This window comes from Tamandua tetradactyla, chromosome 7 (assembly GCF_023851605.1).
Source record: "Tamandua tetradactyla isolate mTamTet1 chromosome 7, mTamTet1.pri, whole genome shotgun sequence".
NCBI lineage: Eukaryota > Metazoa > Chordata > Mammalia > Pilosa > Myrmecophagidae > Tamandua > Tamandua tetradactyla.
In genome coordinates this window covers 35,590,651-35,609,174 of record NC_135333.1, presented here as the reverse complement: position 1 = coordinate 35,609,174, position 18,524 = coordinate 35,590,651, and the positions used below count along the sequence as shown (strand labels likewise).

At 42.3% G+C, this 18,524-nt stretch overlaps 1 protein-coding gene, 1 long non-coding RNA gene and 1 other non-coding gene across 5 annotated transcripts in view; 2 read left to right on the top strand and 1 right to left on the bottom strand.

The window, feature by feature from the left end:
* Positions 1-18,524, top strand: part of TCF20 (transcription factor 20) — a 152,476-nt gene that overhangs the window by 124,034 nt on the left and 9,918 nt on the right. The window contains exons 3-5 of one of the 3 annotated variants that reach the window (XM_077169059.1): positions 1,882-1,975; positions 12,409-12,458; positions 13,598-13,691. In XM_077169059.1, the coding sequence (XP_077025174.1) occupies positions 1,882-1,975; positions 12,409-12,458; positions 13,598-13,648 (195 nt within the window). In that variant the 3' untranslated portion in view covers positions 13,649-13,691. Of the gene's footprint in view, positions 1-1,881; positions 1,976-12,408; positions 12,459-13,564; positions 13,692-18,524 lie in introns of all 3 variants that reach the window. The other 2 variants (XM_077169057.1, XM_077169060.1) reach the window with 2 other exon arrangements.
* The window catches only part of LOC143691076 (uncharacterized), a 29,569-nt gene that overhangs the window by 2,241 nt on the left and 8,804 nt on the right, over positions 1-18,524 (bottom strand). Inside the window, exon 2 of the long non-coding RNA XR_013179338.1 lies at positions 571-829. This is a non-coding gene — a long non-coding RNA (uncharacterized LOC143691076). The remainder of the gene's footprint in view (positions 1-570; positions 830-18,524) is intronic.
* Positions 239-377, top strand: LOC143643068 (small nucleolar RNA snoR127). Its single transcript, XR_013156109.1, has one exon. It is a non-coding gene; the product is annotated as a small nucleolar RNA snoR127 (small nucleolar RNA).

The window sequence follows — 18,524 nt, the reverse complement described above, 5'->3', positions numbered from 1 at the left end:
AGGTCCTTAATAACATCTGCAAAGTCCCTTTTCCCATGTGAAGTCACAGGTTCTAAGATTAGGATGTTTATCATTGGTGGAGGGGGGTGGCATAATTCTGTCTACCACACCCCACAATCTATAGGTAAGGGTATAGGGGACATAAATAGAATGGAGAAAGCACTAAATGGCTCCCAGAAAACCTGGAACCCCTAGCTCAGCCATTCATTGCATCTCTCCAGGTCTTTGTTTTCCTCCTCTAAAAAGTTGAGGGTTTGAATCAGACTAGTAGTTCTTAAGCCAGAAAGTGTGTTAGAATTGCTTGGAGAGTTTTTATGACACCCGTTGAAGTGGGGCTGTAGAATTATGATAGAACATGGAAATGTTTACTGATCAGAAGGATCATGGTCTTCTGAGACAAAGGGAAAGCTCTTAAAGGAGGACCTGTCTTGCAGTGTCCTATTCCTGTCCTATTTGTCTCGAGTTGGTCAGGGTTGGTCAGTATGAATCTCAGCTGTATAGTGGAGAGATTCTGAGCACCTATCCAAGAGGTAGTTATGAGGACTGAATGAGTTAATCCATGTCACTCACTTGCATTGGAGCCTGCATTGGCGAGCACTTGGGATTCATGAACACTGCCATTCATGGAGTTGTGCTGTCAGCAGCAGCATTCTGGAAGCTTGATCCAGGTCTGTCTTGTCCAGCTCCTGCTCCTGCTGCTCTGGGTTGGAGATATGTAGGCCTTGACCGCTGTTCAGGTTTGGGTTGCTCTCACAAGGGAAGTGCCCCCAGCTATTGCAGGGCCTGTCGAGCCACACAACCCTTTCTCAGGTACTCATCCTAGGCCTGCCTTTGTGTGGGAAAAGGGGAAGAACATCCATTAGTCACTTTGCCCTAGGAAAGGTGCAGGAGCATGGGGGGGTACCATTCTTTTCCACAGGTGCTGCTTTGTGCACGCTACTCTGCTCTACTTCTTAAACTCGGGAGCAAGGAAGTGTCTGGCTCTCCATTTAGCCTCATCTGGGTGTGTCTTGGTCCCCTGGCAAGTCTACATCCTTCCCTCATTTGGGCCATATATGGTTGAATTTCACAAATACTATCCTGCTGATAGGACACTTTTCTAATGCTGACAAGATGAGCACTCACAGCAGCCTGGTGTGGATGATAGAGAAGTACCCACTTAAAGAAAACCTGATAATTTGAGGAGCACCAGCTCAATTACAGAATAATTTTTCTTAGCCAGAAATTCATGGCATGTTTCCTTGCAAATTTAAAATAGGATTAAATGTATAAAAATACAGTTTGCACACAGGAGTCCATGTTTTCTGAAAAGGGAAGGATACTTGTATTAGGCATTTGGGATAAGTAAATCAGAAATAAAAATAAAATCTTCTTACAACTACAAGAAAAACTAGAAACCAAATTCCACTTTTAATTCTGAAAGATTTATATATAACTCTTCTATCTTACCCTCTTCTCTTATACCAGACTTCCACACCAGAAATAAATAGGCAAGTGTTATAGGCAGCTCAAAAATAGTGGTGAGAAATAAGGAAGATAGGCAAAGAAGGCCGTGGGTGAACCACAGGAACAACAGGGACAGGTTCTAACCCTCTGGTGTGTCTGCCACACCTGTAGAAGTGCTTCTCTCACCCCACTGGGAAGTTCTCTATAATTTATTTGCAAACATTTGTGAGGTCTGACCTAAAAAGTTGTTGCTGGATCCCTTCCACAGTGTGGTCAGTGAGTGATGTTTAGAAATTGACCAGCCCATTCTGCCCCCACAGACTTCTGTAACCACAGAGACACATGCTGAAGTCTAACCAATGGGATCCAGAAAAGGCTCAGAGGAAAGGGGTGAGTCTGGGATACTAACATGCCTGACTTCTTGCTTCCTTTCAGAAATGTTCCCACTGCCAGGAGGCAGGTGCCACCTTGGGCTGCTACAACAAAGGCTGCTCCTTTCGATACCATTACCCATGTGCCATTGATGCAGGTAAGATGGGACCACGGACCCTTATTCAGAGCAACCTAAAGGTTAGGACACAGACCTGATTCTCTCCTTTTTTTTACTTTATAATTCTTTTTTTTTGACCCGTTCTGTTATGTTTGTAAATTCTGAAGAAATGAGGAGAGGAGTAAATTGGGCTAATTTTTTTTAATAACAGCTTTATTGAGATATAATTCACATACCATACAGTTTACTATTTAAAGTGTATAATTAAATCATATTTTCAGAGTTGTACAGCCATCACCACAATAAACTTTAGAATATATTTGTCACCCCCCAAAAAACTCCTGCCCATTAACAGTCACTCCCATGCCCCACTTACCCTGCCCCCCAAAACCTGTAATCTACTTTCTTTCCCCATAGATTTGCCTATTCTGGACATTTCATATACATGGAATCATGAAATATGTGGTCTTTGTGACTGACTTCTTTCACTTAGCATAATGGTTTTTTTTTTGTTCTTTCTTTCTTTCTTTTTTTTTTTTAATTTTATTTTTTAAACATAGCAACATACAAACACAAACATCCTTACCATATGATCAAATTCCATTCTTGGTATATAATCAGTAACTCACAATATCATCACATAATTGTACATTCATCACCACGATCATTTCTTAGAACATTTGCATCAATTCAGAAAAAGAAATAAAAAGAAAAAAACTCATACAGACCATACCCCTTACCCCCCTCCCTCTCATTGACTGCTAGTATTTCCATCTACCCAATATATTTTAACCTTTGTTTCCCCTAATTTTTTCTATACTCCTTACCACTCCCTTTTATTGATCACTAACATTTAAATCTACTATTTTAACATTTGTTAAAATAGTAGATTTTAACATTTGTTAAAATGTTTTAACATTTAAATGTTTTAATATTTTAACATTTGTTCCCCCTATTTATTTTTTTTGATCCATATGTTTTACTCATCTGTCCATTTCGTAGATAAAAGGAGCATCAGATACAAGGTTTTCACAATCACACATCACATTTTGAAAGCTGTATCATTATACAGTCATCTTCAAGAAACATGGCTACTGAAACACAGTTCTACATTTTCACTTCCCTCCAGCCTATCCAATATACCTTAACTAAAAAGGTGACATCTAAATAATGCGTAAGAATAACCTCCAGGATACCCTCTCAATTCTGTTTGAAGTCTCTCAGCTATTGACACTTTATGTTGTCTCATTTCTGTTCCCCTTTTTGGTCAAGAAAGTTTTCTCAATCCCTTGACTCTGAGTTCCAGTTCATTTTAGGATTTCTGTCCCATGTTGCCAGGAAGGTTTACACCCCTGGGGGTCATGTCCCACATAGAGAGGGGCAGGGCAGTGAGTTTTGCTTGTTGTGTTGGCTAAAAGAGAGAGGCCATATTTGAGCAACAAAGACGTTCTCTGGGGGGTGACTCTGAGGCCTAATTTTAAGTAGGTTTAGCCTATCCTTTGTGGGGATTTCCAAGATTGAGGGCTTGGCCTCTTGCTTTGATTGTCCCCACTGCTTGTGAGAATATCAGGAATTCTTCACATGGGGAAGTTGAATTTTCCCCCATTCTCGCCACCCCCCCAAGGGGGCTTTGCAAACACTTTTTTATTCACTGTTCAAATCAGTTTGGGATTTATTGGGCCATCACTTAGGACAAAACTATAAAATCTCATGCCCTACTCAAGGTTCCATGTACGTATAGTGTTCAATTAAACTGTCCATATAAGTTATATTAGGAAATGCACTAGTCAAATTATAAATTTTGTACAAAATAACATTTTTTGCTTTAGTCTCACACTAAATATAAATAAAATATGAATGACTGTCTATTTTCAACACCCTGCAATATTGACATTCCTTTGTTCTTCCTCATGCAAAAACACTTTTTAATTTGAACATTTAGTCACTATCATTGTACACTCTAGGCATTCCTAGATTATACCATCTCAGTCTTTATCATCTGTCTTTCCTTCTGATTTCATTTATGCCCCAGCCCTCCTCCCTCTATCATTCTGACATTCATTCAGTGTACTAACATTATTGTATTACAGTTAGGTAGTATTGTGCTGTCCATTTACGAATTTTTACAATCAGTCCTGTTGCATAGTTACCCGATATCTACCCTATCTCTATCTCCTGATGGTCTCTGTTCTTAACGAAAATTCTCCAAGTTCATTCACTAATGTTAATTCATATCAGTGAGACCATATAGTATTTGTCCTTTTGTTTCTGGTTAATCTCACTCAGCATAATGTCCTCAAGGTCCATCCATGTTGTTACATACTTTATAACTTTATTCTGTCATGCAACTAACATAATGTTTTTAAGATTCATCCATGCTGTAGAATGTATCAGTTCTTCATTCCTTTTTATTCCCACATAATAATACTGCATTGTGTGGATATATACCACTTTTTTTTTATCTGTTCATAGGTTGATGGACAATTTAGGTTGTTTCTACTTTTTGGCTATTACGCCACTATGAACAGTTGGCTACAAGTCTTTGTGTGGACAAGTATTCATTTCTCTTGGAAGTAGAATTGCTGGATCATATGAGAAATCCATGTTCAACTTTTTAAGGAATTGTCAAACTGTTTTCTAAGGTGGTTCTACTGTTTTACATTCCCACCAAACTGCTGGTTGCCATTTTTCCACATCCTTGCCAACCTGTTATTTTCCTTTTTTTTTTTTTTTTTTTTTAGTTGAAGCCATCCTAATGGTGTGAGGTGGTATCTCATGATGGTTTTGACTTAAATTTCCCTGATGGCTAATGATGTTGAGCATCTTTTCATGTGCTTTTGGAGAAATGTCTATTTAAGCCCTTTGCTCATTTTTTAATTAGGTTGTTTGTCTTTTTGTTGTTGAGTTTTAAGGGTTCTTTTTTTATTCCAGATATTAAATCCTTATCAAATGAATAATTTGCAAATATTTTCTCCCATTCTGTAGTTGTCTCCACACTCTTGATCATGTCCTTTGATGCACAAAAGTTTTTAATTTTGCTGAAGTCCATTTTATCTATTTTTTCTTGCGTTGCTTTTGAACTATTGCCTCATTCAAAGTATGAATTTTTTTAAACTTTTTTTATTGTATAGTATAACAAATATACAAAGCAAAGAAATAAAAAAAGCAATAGTTTTCAAAGTACTCTTCAAAAAGTGGTTACAGGATAGATCCCAGAGTTTGTCATGGGCTACCATACAATCCTCTCATATTTTTCCTTCTAACTGCTCCAGAATATAGAAGGCTTGAGGGCTTAAATATTTTTTTATCATCACAATCGACTTTTTTTTCCTTCTTTTTTGGTGAACAATAGCATGTATACAAAAAAACTATAAATTTCAAAGCCCAGCACCACAATCAGTTGTAGAACATATTTCACACTTTGACATGGGTTATAATTTCACAATTTTAGGCTTTTACTTCTAGCTGCTCTAAAATACTGGAAACTTAAAAAGATATCAATTTAATGATTCAGCATGCATATTCATTTGGTAAGTCCTATTTTCTATGTATAATTCCACCATCACCTTTGATCTTTCCATACCTCTCATTGGGGTTGTTTGGGCTATGGCAGTTCTAAATGTTTGATATTGGAAGGGTCTGTCACTTATATGGGATAGGGAGATGGAACTATCTGATGTTCTGGAGAGGCTGGGCTAGGTTTCACAACTTATCTGGACCAGGGACCCATCTGGAGGTTGTAGGTTTCTGGCAAGTTACTCTAGTGCTAGAACCCTCGTGGAATCTTATAAATTGTCCTACGTGTTGTTTAGGATTGGCTGGAATGGTCCTAGTTGGGGGTTGGCAAGTTATAATAGGTAGCAAGTTCTACCTGAAGCTTGCATAAGAGCAACCTCCAGAGTAGCCTCTCGGCTCTATTTGAACTCTCTCTGTCACTGATACTTTATTAATTACACTTCTTTTCACCCTTTTGGTGAGGATATAATTGTTGATCCCATGGTACCAGGTCTGATTCATCCCTGGGAGTCCTCTCTGTCGCCAGGATCAAAGTCATGGATATTTGTACCTATTTTCTTTCTTTGTCACCCCCAAAAAGAACTAGTACCCATTAGCAGTCACTCCCGATTGCCCCCCTTACCCTGCCCCTGAAAACCTATAATCTGTTTTTGTTTAGTTGGTTGGTTGGTTTGATTTGTACCTGTTTTCTTCTAAGAGTTTTGTAGTTTTAGCTCTTACATTTAGGTTTTAATCTGTTGATCCATTTTAAGTTAATTTTTGCATGTGGTGTGATATGGGAGTTGAAATTCATTCTTTTGCATGTGGATATCCAGTTGTCCCAGCACCATGTGTTGAAAAGATCATTCTTTTCCCCGTTGAATTGTCTTGACACCCTTTGCAAAAATTGGTTGACCATAAATGTTAGGGTTTATTTCTAGAGACTCTATTCTATTCCATATCAATTCAATTCTATATCCTTCTGCCAGTACCACACCATCCTGATTACTGTACCTTTTGGAGCAAGCTTTGAAATTGTGAAGTGTGAGTCCTCCAACTTTGTTTTTCTTTTTCAAGGTTATTTTGGCTGCTTGGAGGTCCTTTGAATTTCTATGTCAATTTCAGAATTGGCTTGTCAATGCCTGCAAAGAAGCCAGCTGAAATTTTTATGAGGACTCAATTGCAATGAACTTATAGATTGCTTTGGGGGGTATTGCCATCTTAATAATATTTAGTCCTCCAATCCATGAACATGGGAAGGTGGCTTTCTCTTTATTTCAGTCTTCTTTAATTTCTTTCAACAATGTTTTGTAGTTTCAGGAGCCATTCCGGTACCCCTGACTTTTGTTTAAGCACTTTCCCCCTTTGTAATGCCCTCTTAGCCTCCTTTTCCTTCCTCCCTCTTTTCTTTCCAAGTTTCTGTCAGAGGAGCAGCTAAAGAGAACAGGGAAGGTACAAAAGGATAATGTTTATCCCAGTTAGATTCTCATAAAGGCATGTGTGTGTGTGTGCATGCATGCACGTGCATGTGCTGAGAGTCTTCCTGAGAATGGGATGGTGGCTGGGAATGGGGTTAGGGATGGGGTTGGGTGGATAGGGAGCCTTCATATGTTGGTCAGGGAGTTGAGGTTTTAGCCTATCCTTTCCTTTTTCTTTCTTCCCCTAAATGTTTCCACACTGAATTGAAACTGTTTTTCACCCCAGGTTGTGGTCTCGCATATTCTATAGTGCAGCTGTTAACTACTTCTTTCTCAGGAGCCAACCAGTTTGCCTTTTCTCATTTTCATTATGTTGCCCTAGTTATATCAGAATGTTTTGCTTTCTTTTTCTAGTTTAGGTTTCATGGTTTTTAAATGAGGACTTTTAGTATTAAGTCTTTGGTGGTTGTTAGTTTAATATAGTGAGTCCTGCAAGAATTAGCCATCTCACTCAGCAGTTGGGTACAACATGGTCCCCTGCAGGGAGGCTGTTCTCAGAAACAGGGTGAGCAGGCAGGTGAATAATCACGTGACACCCCAGATACACATGGGGTATGCAGCCATGTCCTGAACCAGGCTTACAAAAGCAAGAGCTCACCTTGGAGGATGGTGTCTGCTCCCAGCTCACCTCCTGCCTTCCTGCTGCAGCTTCTCAAGGGAATAAGCAGCGCTGTGGAATATGACTTTCTGCAGGGACGGAAGTGCTCTTGTATCTGCCTTGTCCAACACAATAGGCACAAGCCCTCCATGACCACCAAGCATTTAAAATGTGGCTAGTGTGATTTAAGAACTGAATTGTTTATTTTATTTTAAATGTCAAAGTAATTTATACTTAAATTGGCACCCTCTGATTAGGGACTAAGCAGCACAGGCTTAGAGCCCCCTTGATCAGCTTGTGCAGTATCTGTGAGATTCTTTGGAGAGGGCTACATGGCCTTCCCGAAACCACCATCTCTAAAGTAGAAGCTATCCCAGGCTGTCCCATCCCCACTGCAGGCTGAGAAAGCAGAAGTTACTGTGTGATTGAGTGTTAATAAGTACATGGTATTTTCCATGTTTGAACCTGTGTAATCTAATCTGCCCATGTAAGTTGGTAGTATCTCTATTTAACACAGTTGGTGTATCCAGAGAAAGGGTGGCTGCCTGGGTCAGCAGGAGGTAGGAGGGGCTCTTGGCCTTCTGGCTTTGCCCCAGGCCTTTAGGAGAACTAGGACGAAAGAAGTAACTTCACCAGGTGACTGAGTCTTGGGCATTTTTTGGTCTTTCTGATCCCCTAAGTCACACCACCCAGCAGCCTACTCTGCTCTGCTCTGCGGGGGTGGACATTTGTGTGTATTCCACACTGTCTTTATTGCAATTCTGTCCTATATTTGATTGACATTTTGGTCAGGGAAAGGTGTTCATTGATTAAATTTCTAATTATAATAAAAATAAGTCCCCAGTTTGAGTCCCTAATCTCTGGCATCCAGGTTCTATGTGGAGTAAGGAACAGTTTGTCAGTTTCATCTCTGCCTTGTTTTCAACTACCCAAGCCTTTAAAGAGCTGTTAATGTCTCAGGGAAAACTTTTATTACTGGAGACATCTCCATGGAAACAGAATCTTTCTTTCTTGAGGATGTGGCTCCTGCAGCTTTCCTGCCACCTGATGTTAATCCTGCCTCTCTGATTTATCATGGGTAGCTATTTTTGTGATATCACAGGCACAGGATTGGGCTCCAAGTGGGAAATGCAGCAATAAGAATGTGTGCTCTGGTGAAAATAAATTTTTAAATGTATTTAATGCAATGAGCCACAACAGAAGAAGGAAAAAGGGGTTGTGGTGGCTCATTAATAATTCCACTGGGCATAAAGAATCTTGCCTAGAGGGAGATTTTTCTTGGTTACCCTTAACGAAGAAATACAGCTGGGAATTTTACTTTTTGTAGTCACCCTAGCAGCAGCATTTTAAAGCTTACTCTCTGCTGCAGACTTTGATCTTGCCATGGTGGGTTCAGAGCCCTGGATGGATTATGATAAAATGGCTGGTGATTTGGCCATCCCTGGATGGACTGCTTTCTACAACACAGAAATCATTAGTCCCAGTGATATCCTCCCTGTGTCACCCTCCTTGGGCCCCAGGGGAGGCCTGAGCCTGCCTCTCCTGCTACTGACCTCTAGGCCAGCAATGTGGGGTGGGGCTGGCCAGCCCCGTGTCCCCTCCCTTGCACTTTACCAGTGTTATGTAGTAACAGCAGCTCTGAGGTAGATAGTATATCACCTGGAGACAGTGTCTGGTGCAGTCAGATCCAATGAAGAGGAGACCCATCTCTTCTTATTTCCTCCCTCCTCCCCTAGAGCTCCCTTTCTGTAACCTAATGGGTATAGAGGTGCATGTAGATACCAAAATCTGTCTCCGTGAAGCTTGTTAATGAGGTGTTCAACAGAGTCAAACTTGCCTTCCAGCTAAAGAAAGGAATGGAAGTGGAGTGTTCTTCTGGGGCATTGATATCTGTCTGGATGCCATCTTGTTGAGAAGGCACCTCTGAGCCTTTGCAACTTGAGCAGTGATCCAGCAAGCTGCTTGCTTTGACTTTACCTTTCAAAAGTGCTGACCAGGCCCTCTGGACAGTGTAAGGTATTGCCAGGAGCTGAAGATAACAAATTGGGAGATGACAGGGGTCAAGAGGAGGCTCCCCATGCCCTTCCAAATTTCTGAGCTCTCTTTGCCCTGGGTCTTAAACCTGCTAAGGAGAATTGCAGTTCCGGGTGGCCTGTGGGTATGTGTAAGAACAGATAAGAACATACCAAAGGTACACACTCTGGCAGATTTGTTTAGGCAGCCTCCTTTTCCAGAAATTTATTATGAATTTGAAATTGCCTTTAGTGTATACATATACTGTTTTATCTCTTTTCTGCTTTTAACTTAGAAGGAATGCATTTCCCAACTTTAAAGGTGTTTACTAATGGAATCACAGCTGATTGCCATCAGTTCCCATACATGAGGGGAACCCTTTGCCATTCATATGCTCACTTTTATATTTCTGTAAAGTCCTGTGGCATGAGGGTGGTCAGGCCCATTACATACTATATTACAAACTAGAGACCCTACTAGCAAGTGGTGCTCTCCAAAGGTTAAGAGAAAGCACATCCCTCGAGCTCCAGTTGTGTCTCCTGCTGTTCATAACCTCTTCTGGCAAATTGGAGCAGCAGGCATCTTGGTCACGCTATGTACTTGTGGATTTTAAATTAACACAGTTCACTTACTGTCATGCTATTTGCTTGCTGGGGAGGGCCTGGAAGTTCTAATGACTTCCTGAGCTCTTGTGCCCTGAGGCTTACCTGATACTTGGGGCTACTGTCAAGACATGGGAGAGGAGTACTGATGCTAATGCTATATAGGCTTAGCTAAATTATCAAAGAGGACTTCAGGAGTTCATATTCATGTGTCCCCTTGCTGCTTATTTCAGTTGAAATCTTTGGGTAAACAGGCTGCTAATTCAGAGTCCAGTAAAAGCTGAATTAAATTGTAGAACTACTAAGGGTTACTTTACTGCGTCTGCCATCCCATCATGGTATCTGGAAGCTCTCTGAGGATGTATAATCAAGAGTTATTAACATTCTGCCACCATGACCCACCAGAAACCTGGCCATAGGCTCCAGGGGATGTGTGGGCCCGGTGAGCTCATTGCTTAGATTTGCTCACCTTACTCCTTACACTGTGGCCCTGTGCCATAGTGTTTAACTCACCCGAAGGCAGATGTGCATCCTTGCTCTCAGCCTAGGATGCTGATTGCTATGTTAAAAATTGGGATGGATCAGTTTTCCTTCAAGGATGAATGGTACCCTCATGGAATTTAATTTTTCTTTGAAGCATTTAGGGTAGATTATCAGGATAGTTCAGCAGCTGCTCCCATGGATCTGTCTCCATGGGTTGTGAACAAAGGTAACAGCAGGTCTGTCTGTCCTTCCTCCTTTCTTTCTCTTACCACTGGCCTTTCTACTGAGGAAACAGGGTGCCTCTGGATTTCAAGGGTTTTTATGAGAAGAATTTAACTTGAACCTGTGGAGGCTTAAATCAAGTTGTTTAAAAATATTTGTTGGAGATTATATCTGATATTAAAAGAAATTTTAGCGTGAAAATACAAAGAAATTTAACAGAGCCTGTAATCTTAACTATCCATAGAGGACCATAGCTGTATTTTAATAGACTTCCTTTCAGCCTTTTTTCATGCATATAAAAATATTTTTTTAATTATTTTATTTTTTTAAATACAAAAAAACACCAAACGCAAACATTCCTATTTTGATCATTCCATTCTACATATATAATCAGTAATTCACAATATCATCACATAGTTGCATATTCATCATCATGATCATTTCTTGAAACATTTGCATCTATTCAGAAAAAGAATTAAAACAAAAACAGAAAAAAAAATTTATACATGCCATACCCCTTACCCCTCCCTTTCATTGATCACTAACATTTCAAACTAAATTTATTTGAACATTTGTTCCCCCTATTATTTATTTTTATTCCGTATGTTCTACTCATCTGTTGACAAGGTAGATAAAAGGAGCGTCAGACACAAGGTTTTCACAATCACATAGTCATATTATGAAAGTTATATCATTATACAATCATCTTCAAGAAATATGGCTTCTGGAACACAGCTCCACATTTTCAGGCAGTTCCCTCCAGCCTCTCCATTACGTCTTGGATAACAAGGTGATATCTACTTAATGTATAAGAATAACCTCCAGGATAACCTCTCAACTCTGTTTGGAATCGCTCAGCCATTGACACTTTGTCTCATTTCACTCTTCCCCCTTTTGGTCGAGAAGGTTTTCTCATCCCTTGATGCTGAGTCTCGGCTCATTCTAGGATTTCTGTCCCACGTTGCCAGGAAGATCCCCACCCCTGGGAGTCATGTCCCACGTACACAGTGGGAGGGCAGTGAGTTTGCTTGTTGTGTTGGCTGGAGAGAGAGGCCACATCTGAGCAACAAAAGAGGTTCTCTTGGGGGTGACTCCTAGGCCTAATTTTAAGTAGGCTTGACCTATCCTTTGTGGGGTTAAGTTTCATATGAACAAACCCCAAGACAGGGGGCTCAGTCTATACCTTTGGTTGTCCACACTGCTTGTGAAAATATCAAGAATTCAACTTGGGGAAGTTAAATTTTCCCCTGTTCTCACCATTCCCCGATGGGGACTTTGCAAATACTTTAAATTAGTATAGACATCTGCATATCCTGCTTTTTGAAGCAGTTTTATGATGAGTGTTTCCTCACACTGTTAACAATCTTAAAGCATTAACTTTTTAAGTGACTGACATTCCATCACGTTGAGGGACAGTAGTTTCTTTGGGGCATCTCTAAAATTATCCTATCGGAAATCCCAGTGTGGGAACCCTCTTACCTCCGTGTCTGACCCCGTTGTCAGTCCTGGCTGGCACGGCTCTCACCTCTGGCTGTGCCTGTGCATACAGGCTTTGTCTGACTGTCCCTTTCTGTCTTGCAGATTGTTTGCTACATGAGGAGAACTTCTCCGTGAGGTGCCCCAAGCACAAGGTAAGTCAGAGGCACTTGAGAGCCAATGCTCCCAGTGGGGTTGAGAGTCCAGGCTTCTCATGAGAGACCTAAAGAGGCCAGATATCAGAGGCCAGGCCACAGCCCCGCCACACCCTTTCCCTCCAGCTCCTCAGCCACCTCTTGGCCTGGAGGGAAGAGGGTATAGTGTCGGCAGGAGTCCATGCTTTTGGCAGGGAGAGGGGCTGGTTCATGTGAGTTGTGTGTGGGCTGGGAAAATGTGTGGGGAGTTGGGAGAGTTGTCTATACATGAAGGGAAATTAGAAAACTAAACTTGACAAGACTACTGGTTTCCATTTGTTTACAGGTGGGTATGTGGTAAGATTGCTTCTAGGCCTTGATATATAAGCAAGGGCATTTTCCCCGAGTTCATTCTGGGGCTTAGAGAAACCCACACTCTCTTCAAGGTTCAGTAGAAGTGTTCCACAGCACATTTGATTGGCCAGTGTCAGCCCATTTCCCAGTCCACTTGAGAGGTAGCCTCTTGGTCACCTCCTCTAGGAAAGGGTGGAAGATATGGGAGTGCATGGCCCGTTTTTGAAGTACCATGTGTGGGGAAGGGGAGAGAAGGAGAAAAAGCCCCAGGAAAGGATTGGAATCAGGGTTGAGTTGCCACCTGGATGTTTCCTTCAGTGGCAGCACCATTTTCTCCCGCTGAGGTCACACTGACACCTGGTGGTCACTGGCCACTCACAGTCTTCTAAGTCTCAAGTACGGACAGAAATACTAGAAACACATGGGTGTACATGTGCCATCCCTGAAGGTCTGCCCTCACATGGCTCCTGAAAGATGCTTACCTATTCTTTAAACATTATTTCCAGAGGTAGATCTGTATACTATGGTATAGACTCTTACAGTATTCTACTTAATTTCTACTTAATTTACATGTTTTTATTTTTAAAACTTCCATTTTTTAATAGTTACGTGGTACCTAAGAAAATCCTGCCTGAATTTCTCCTGTTTGTCATTCAATACTGACTCTTCTTTTTCTTTCATTGTCCATGTATTGTTCCTCTCCTGTCCTCCCTGATTCCCCCACTTTCTTCTGTCCTTCCTGTCTTGTCTCCTCTTGGCTTTACCGGCATCAGCCTCCCCTTCCATGCCCTCTCCCCCCGCTGCAGAACAAGACCGCAAAAGGCAGCCTCAGCACAGAGCAGTCGGAGCGGGGGTGAGGGGGCTATGTGCGCGTGGGAATGGAAAGGACGGCAAGCACAGGTGAGTCGGGGTGCCAAGGCACCCTCCACTCCCACCCGACTGCCCACCTGCTTGCCCCTGTCTGCATCCCCAGATTTAACCACCTGGGAGGCTGGATTCTGAACACCAGTTGGGTTAAATGTTTTTCCATTTGTTATTACCTCCCCAGGATATCTGTTTGAAGGTGCTGGGGTTTAATCTGTCTTCTGGTTCACGGAGCAAATACCCTTTAAAACTGTCCACTGCCTATGGGGGTTCAGAGTGACTTCCTAAAATCAACCCTTCAGGGTAGAACTAGGGAATGGACCTTTTCTGTGGTGTTCCTGAAGGCAGACTGAGATTGGCTTCTAAGACAGACCCACTGTGCTGTGGTACTTCTGCCTGCAGCTGTCACCTTTTCCCATCTCAGAAGGGGTTCTAGCCAGAGGTTTCACAGTCTTTTGTGTTTTAAGGAAAGTTTCAGCTTTTATATTGTTACTCTATAACTGTAAAGCTTACGGTATGTTTTCCTTTGGAAAACCCAGAATTCTCCATTTTGTTATTTGAAATCTTCTTTTCCCCAGTACTGTGAGGCATTCCTTTTTGCAAAAGTACAAAGAATTAGCAGACTTCAGCATCTGATTTCAATTTACTCTTAAAAATCTCAAGATTGAGGTGTGCTACTTGTGAGGAGGGCGTTGTGGTCAGGGCTGCCATGGCATGTCTGTGGAAACAGGATTACAGGCTTTGCATCTCAGAGCAGCAGGTTTCCACTGCTGCCTCTCTGCCCTGGCTGAGTCATGGAAGAAGAAGCAAAGTAGGTTGTGAAGAAAAGAAACCAAATGTAACATGTGGAACTTGCTACTACAGGAGGGGGTGGCAGGCTTGTCTTAGAAATATTCATTGAAGGATTATTTGTGTCTAAATGAAGGACTGGAGTGTTTTCTCTGGGAGGCAGAGACCCACACACAGGTGTGCTAGACCTGTCCCTGCGGGCAGCAGCACATCCCTGTGGAACTTGCCCTTCCTTGTCACAACTAGGGGGGTTCCACCTTTCTCTAGAAAACCGCAGTAAAGTGAGCAGAAAAATACCATTGATCTCAGCATGTGACCATTTTCCTCCTCCAAGGAAACAAGTTCTGAGAATTCTTTTAATTCGGTCTCAATACCACCTCCCAGAACAAGACCCTTCATTTAGAAGGCCCTGCCCTCCAGTGTGATAAGTCTTGGCCCAGGTGGGCATAATAAGGACTTTTTTGATGAGAATGTTAGATTTCTACTTTAGCTAGAAATCAGTATTTTGCAGAAGTGCCTTTCTCTTTCTCTTCCAGGGAGTAGTGTAGTAATGGAGGGATCAGAGCTGAATGGAGAGTTACTTAGAGGCCATCCTCCTTGTTCTTGAGTCCCAGAAATCAAACGAGCAGACGAAGCCTGGTGGACCTGAGTCCACCGTGAGTGTGTGGCCTCTGACACCGTGACATGTATCATCAACAATTGCAGGCAGCACTGCAGGCACTGCCAAGCTCCATCAGCCCATGTGCTTTTGCCCCCACACAGCCCTTGGGGCAAGGTAGCAGTTTTTAAAGAATTGTTTCTTCTGGCCTTCTGCATGTCCCCAGACTGGAGTTGTGGCTGTGCTTGGACAGGCTCCACTATCTTCCTCCTGATTACTCTGTACCTGGTCAGAAATTTAGAGTCGTGTTCTGTGGGACTCCATTGAATATTCCCAGAACATGGTCTGGAGAATCAAATTAGGCAGAAAACCATGCTTTTGTTTTTTGTCCTGGAAATTCAGCCTGTGTTTTATATAAAAAAGAGAAAGTTTGGGCCTTGGACCTGGTGGGTAAATGGCCTCTTGAGAATTTTGTGTATAGGTCCTCCCAGCTGACAGCCAGCTGCTGAGGGGAGTAATAAGCGTCGTCATTTATTCCTCTCAAAGTTGCCATTATTGTCCCTGTTTCTACGTAAAAGAAACTGAAGTATGGGGAGACCAGCTGGTCTGACCCAGTTCTCTGTGAGGTAGCAGCTGCAGTTGCTTCAAATGTGTTCATGTTGGACTGTTCACTCTTGGAGGGAAAGGACTGACATAGTGTGTCTCATCTCATCCATCTGAAATGATTTTCCTTCAAATGCTATCCCAGAGGCAGATCCCTTTTCCTGGTCTCACCCCGTCAGCTCAGCCCAGCTGTCTTGAGGCCTGGCACTGTCATTAAGGACCAGGGCACGCAGTCAGCCCTGCGTGGAGTATGTCCCCTGGGGTTGGGGACATTGAGAGATGAAAGCCCTGCCCTAAAATAGCTTTTCATTTGTAGCTCATGCTGGGCCAGAGCCACCATCACCAGGCAGGGAATGTACATGTGTGTTCCCCTCCCTGGCTTTCTCACGAAGAGGGGTATGGATGCTGTGTGACCAGGAAATCAGGCCACTTAATCTCTGTATTTCAATTTCTTCTGTTAAGATAGAGAGTAGCAATGCCAACCACATGAGGATTCAGTTAAGAAAATGTTCCGAAAATGCCCGAATGAGCCTGGCACAGGGAATAGCATCAACAAGTGCCGGGTGCGTGGCTCTCCCAGCCAACTGCTTTGCTGGGCCTGGCAGTTTGTTTCTCTGCCCAGCGGGAGCTGGAGGGCTCAAGGCTTGTGGCTCAAACCCTGTAGCTTCTCTGAATAATAGAAAATACCCAGGACTAGAGGCCAAGAGAAACCGCCAGCATGTGAGGTACCTGGCATTTGTCCCTCGCCAGGCCAGACATACCAGAGAGAAAAGGCCCTCAACCAGCCATCCCATGGCCTCCTCCTGCCCTTTCTGAGTTTTCCTCCTTTCAGTTTCATCCTATTCCTGTGGGCTAGGATAGTTGTTCTCTCACTGGCTTCTGTGAGGCAGGTGGGGCTGGGCTTTGACAGCCATGCGTATATCTGTCCTTCCATTCTTGTCAGGCAGTCAACAAGGAGGCCCCTGACTTCCCCTGCCAGTCTCCCATGGTTCACAGGGTGGGGAGAAAGAACCTCCATTTGGGCTCATGCTTTGAACTTAGTTGGAAGGCGCTGCCACTGGCCTCTTCATCCAGTGAACCACTATGGACAGAAGGTCTGAGCAAGGCTGGACAGGGGACAGCAGGCTCCTTGTCTCCATAGCAGGGCCTCTCCAAGCTGCCTCTGTGGTCAGATGACACACATCAGGGACAGCACATGGCCCATCCATGTGTGTTGTCATGTCCTGGAGCAGGAGCAGGTCCTGGCATTATACCTCTGCGGAGCACTTGAGCCTGTCTCCTCTGCACCACCACCACCCTCCTAGCCCAGGCTTGTCCTGAAGTCCCCTCCTCACTGCCTCCCACTGCACTGATGCCCAGTTCAAATCTCTTTTCCTTTCAGTGGTAGAGGTCTTTACAAAAACATCTCTTCTCTGCTTCAGTGGTTTTTGTTCCATTTAGAATAAAGCCCAGCCTGCTAACCATGCCTGCAAGGCTGTGAAGTCTCCTGTGAGGCTCTCCAGAGTCCTGGGCCTTCCTTGATCAACTCAGAAGCCAGCTTCCCCTCCCTCCCTGTGCCCAATTCCTTTTTTTTTTTTTTTCTGAAGCAATTTATTGAGATTTATTCATATACCATACAATCCATCCAGTTGTACAATTAGTGGATTTTAGTATATTTACAGAATTGTACACATTCATCACCATAATCAATTTTAGAACATTGACCTTTCTCCCAAAGAAAAAAAAAACCTGTTACCCCTTAGCAGTCATGTCTCAGTCCCCCTATTCTTCCCCAGCCTTACATAACCACTAATCTATTTCTCTATATATAGATTTATTTTTATTTTCATTTTATATAAATAGAATCACATAGTATATAGTACTTTGTGTCAGGTTTCTTCCATATTTGGGGGAGGGGTTAATTATTATTTTTTAATTAGAGAAGTCATAGTTTACAGAAAAGTCCTGTAAAAAATAGTGTTCCCATATTACCGCTATTGTTGACACTGCATTAGTGTGGTTCCTTTATTATAATTGATGAAAGAATACTAAAATAGTACTATTAAACATAGTCCATAGTTTACATTAGGTATATTTGTTTCCCATATACAACCCTATTATTAACACCTTGAAACTAACTTTTGTTTTAGTAACATACATGACCCAAAACTTCCCCATTCCAACCACATTTATGTACATAATTCAGTGCTGTTAATTATAATCACAGTAATGTGCTACAATCACCACCATCCATTTCCAAACCTTTACAGTCAACCTAAAGGGAAATTCTGTACAAATTAAGTATCAGCTCCCCATTCTCTACCCTCACTCGATCCTGATAACCTGTATTCTAGATGTTAGTCTGAGTTAACTTCTCATAATTAGTTCATATCAGTGCGAGCATATAATACTTGTCTTTTGTACCTGACTTACTTCACTCAGCCTAATGTCCTCAGAGTTCATCCATGTTGTCACATACATCAGGACTCCATTCTTTTGGACAGCTGAAAGACATTCCGTTGTTTGTATACTACATTTTTTTTTTTTTTTTTTTAAAGAGAGAGGGAGGAAGGGAAGGAAAGACAGAGAAGGAAGGAAGGATGGAAGGAAGGAAGGAAGAAAGGGAAACATCTTGTTTTATTATATTTTGTTTGTTTGTTTGTTTTTTTTACATGGGCTGGGGCCGGGAATCGAACCGGGGTCCTCCGGCATAGCAGGCAAGCACTCTTGCCCGCTGAGCCACCGCGGCCCGCCCTGTATACTACATTTTGTTTATCCATTCATCAGTTGGATGGCCAATGCCTTTTGCCTCCTGTATTAGTTAGGGTTCTCTAGAGAAACAGAATCAACAGGAAACACTCGCAAATATAAAATTTATAAAGATGTCTCACGTGACTGCA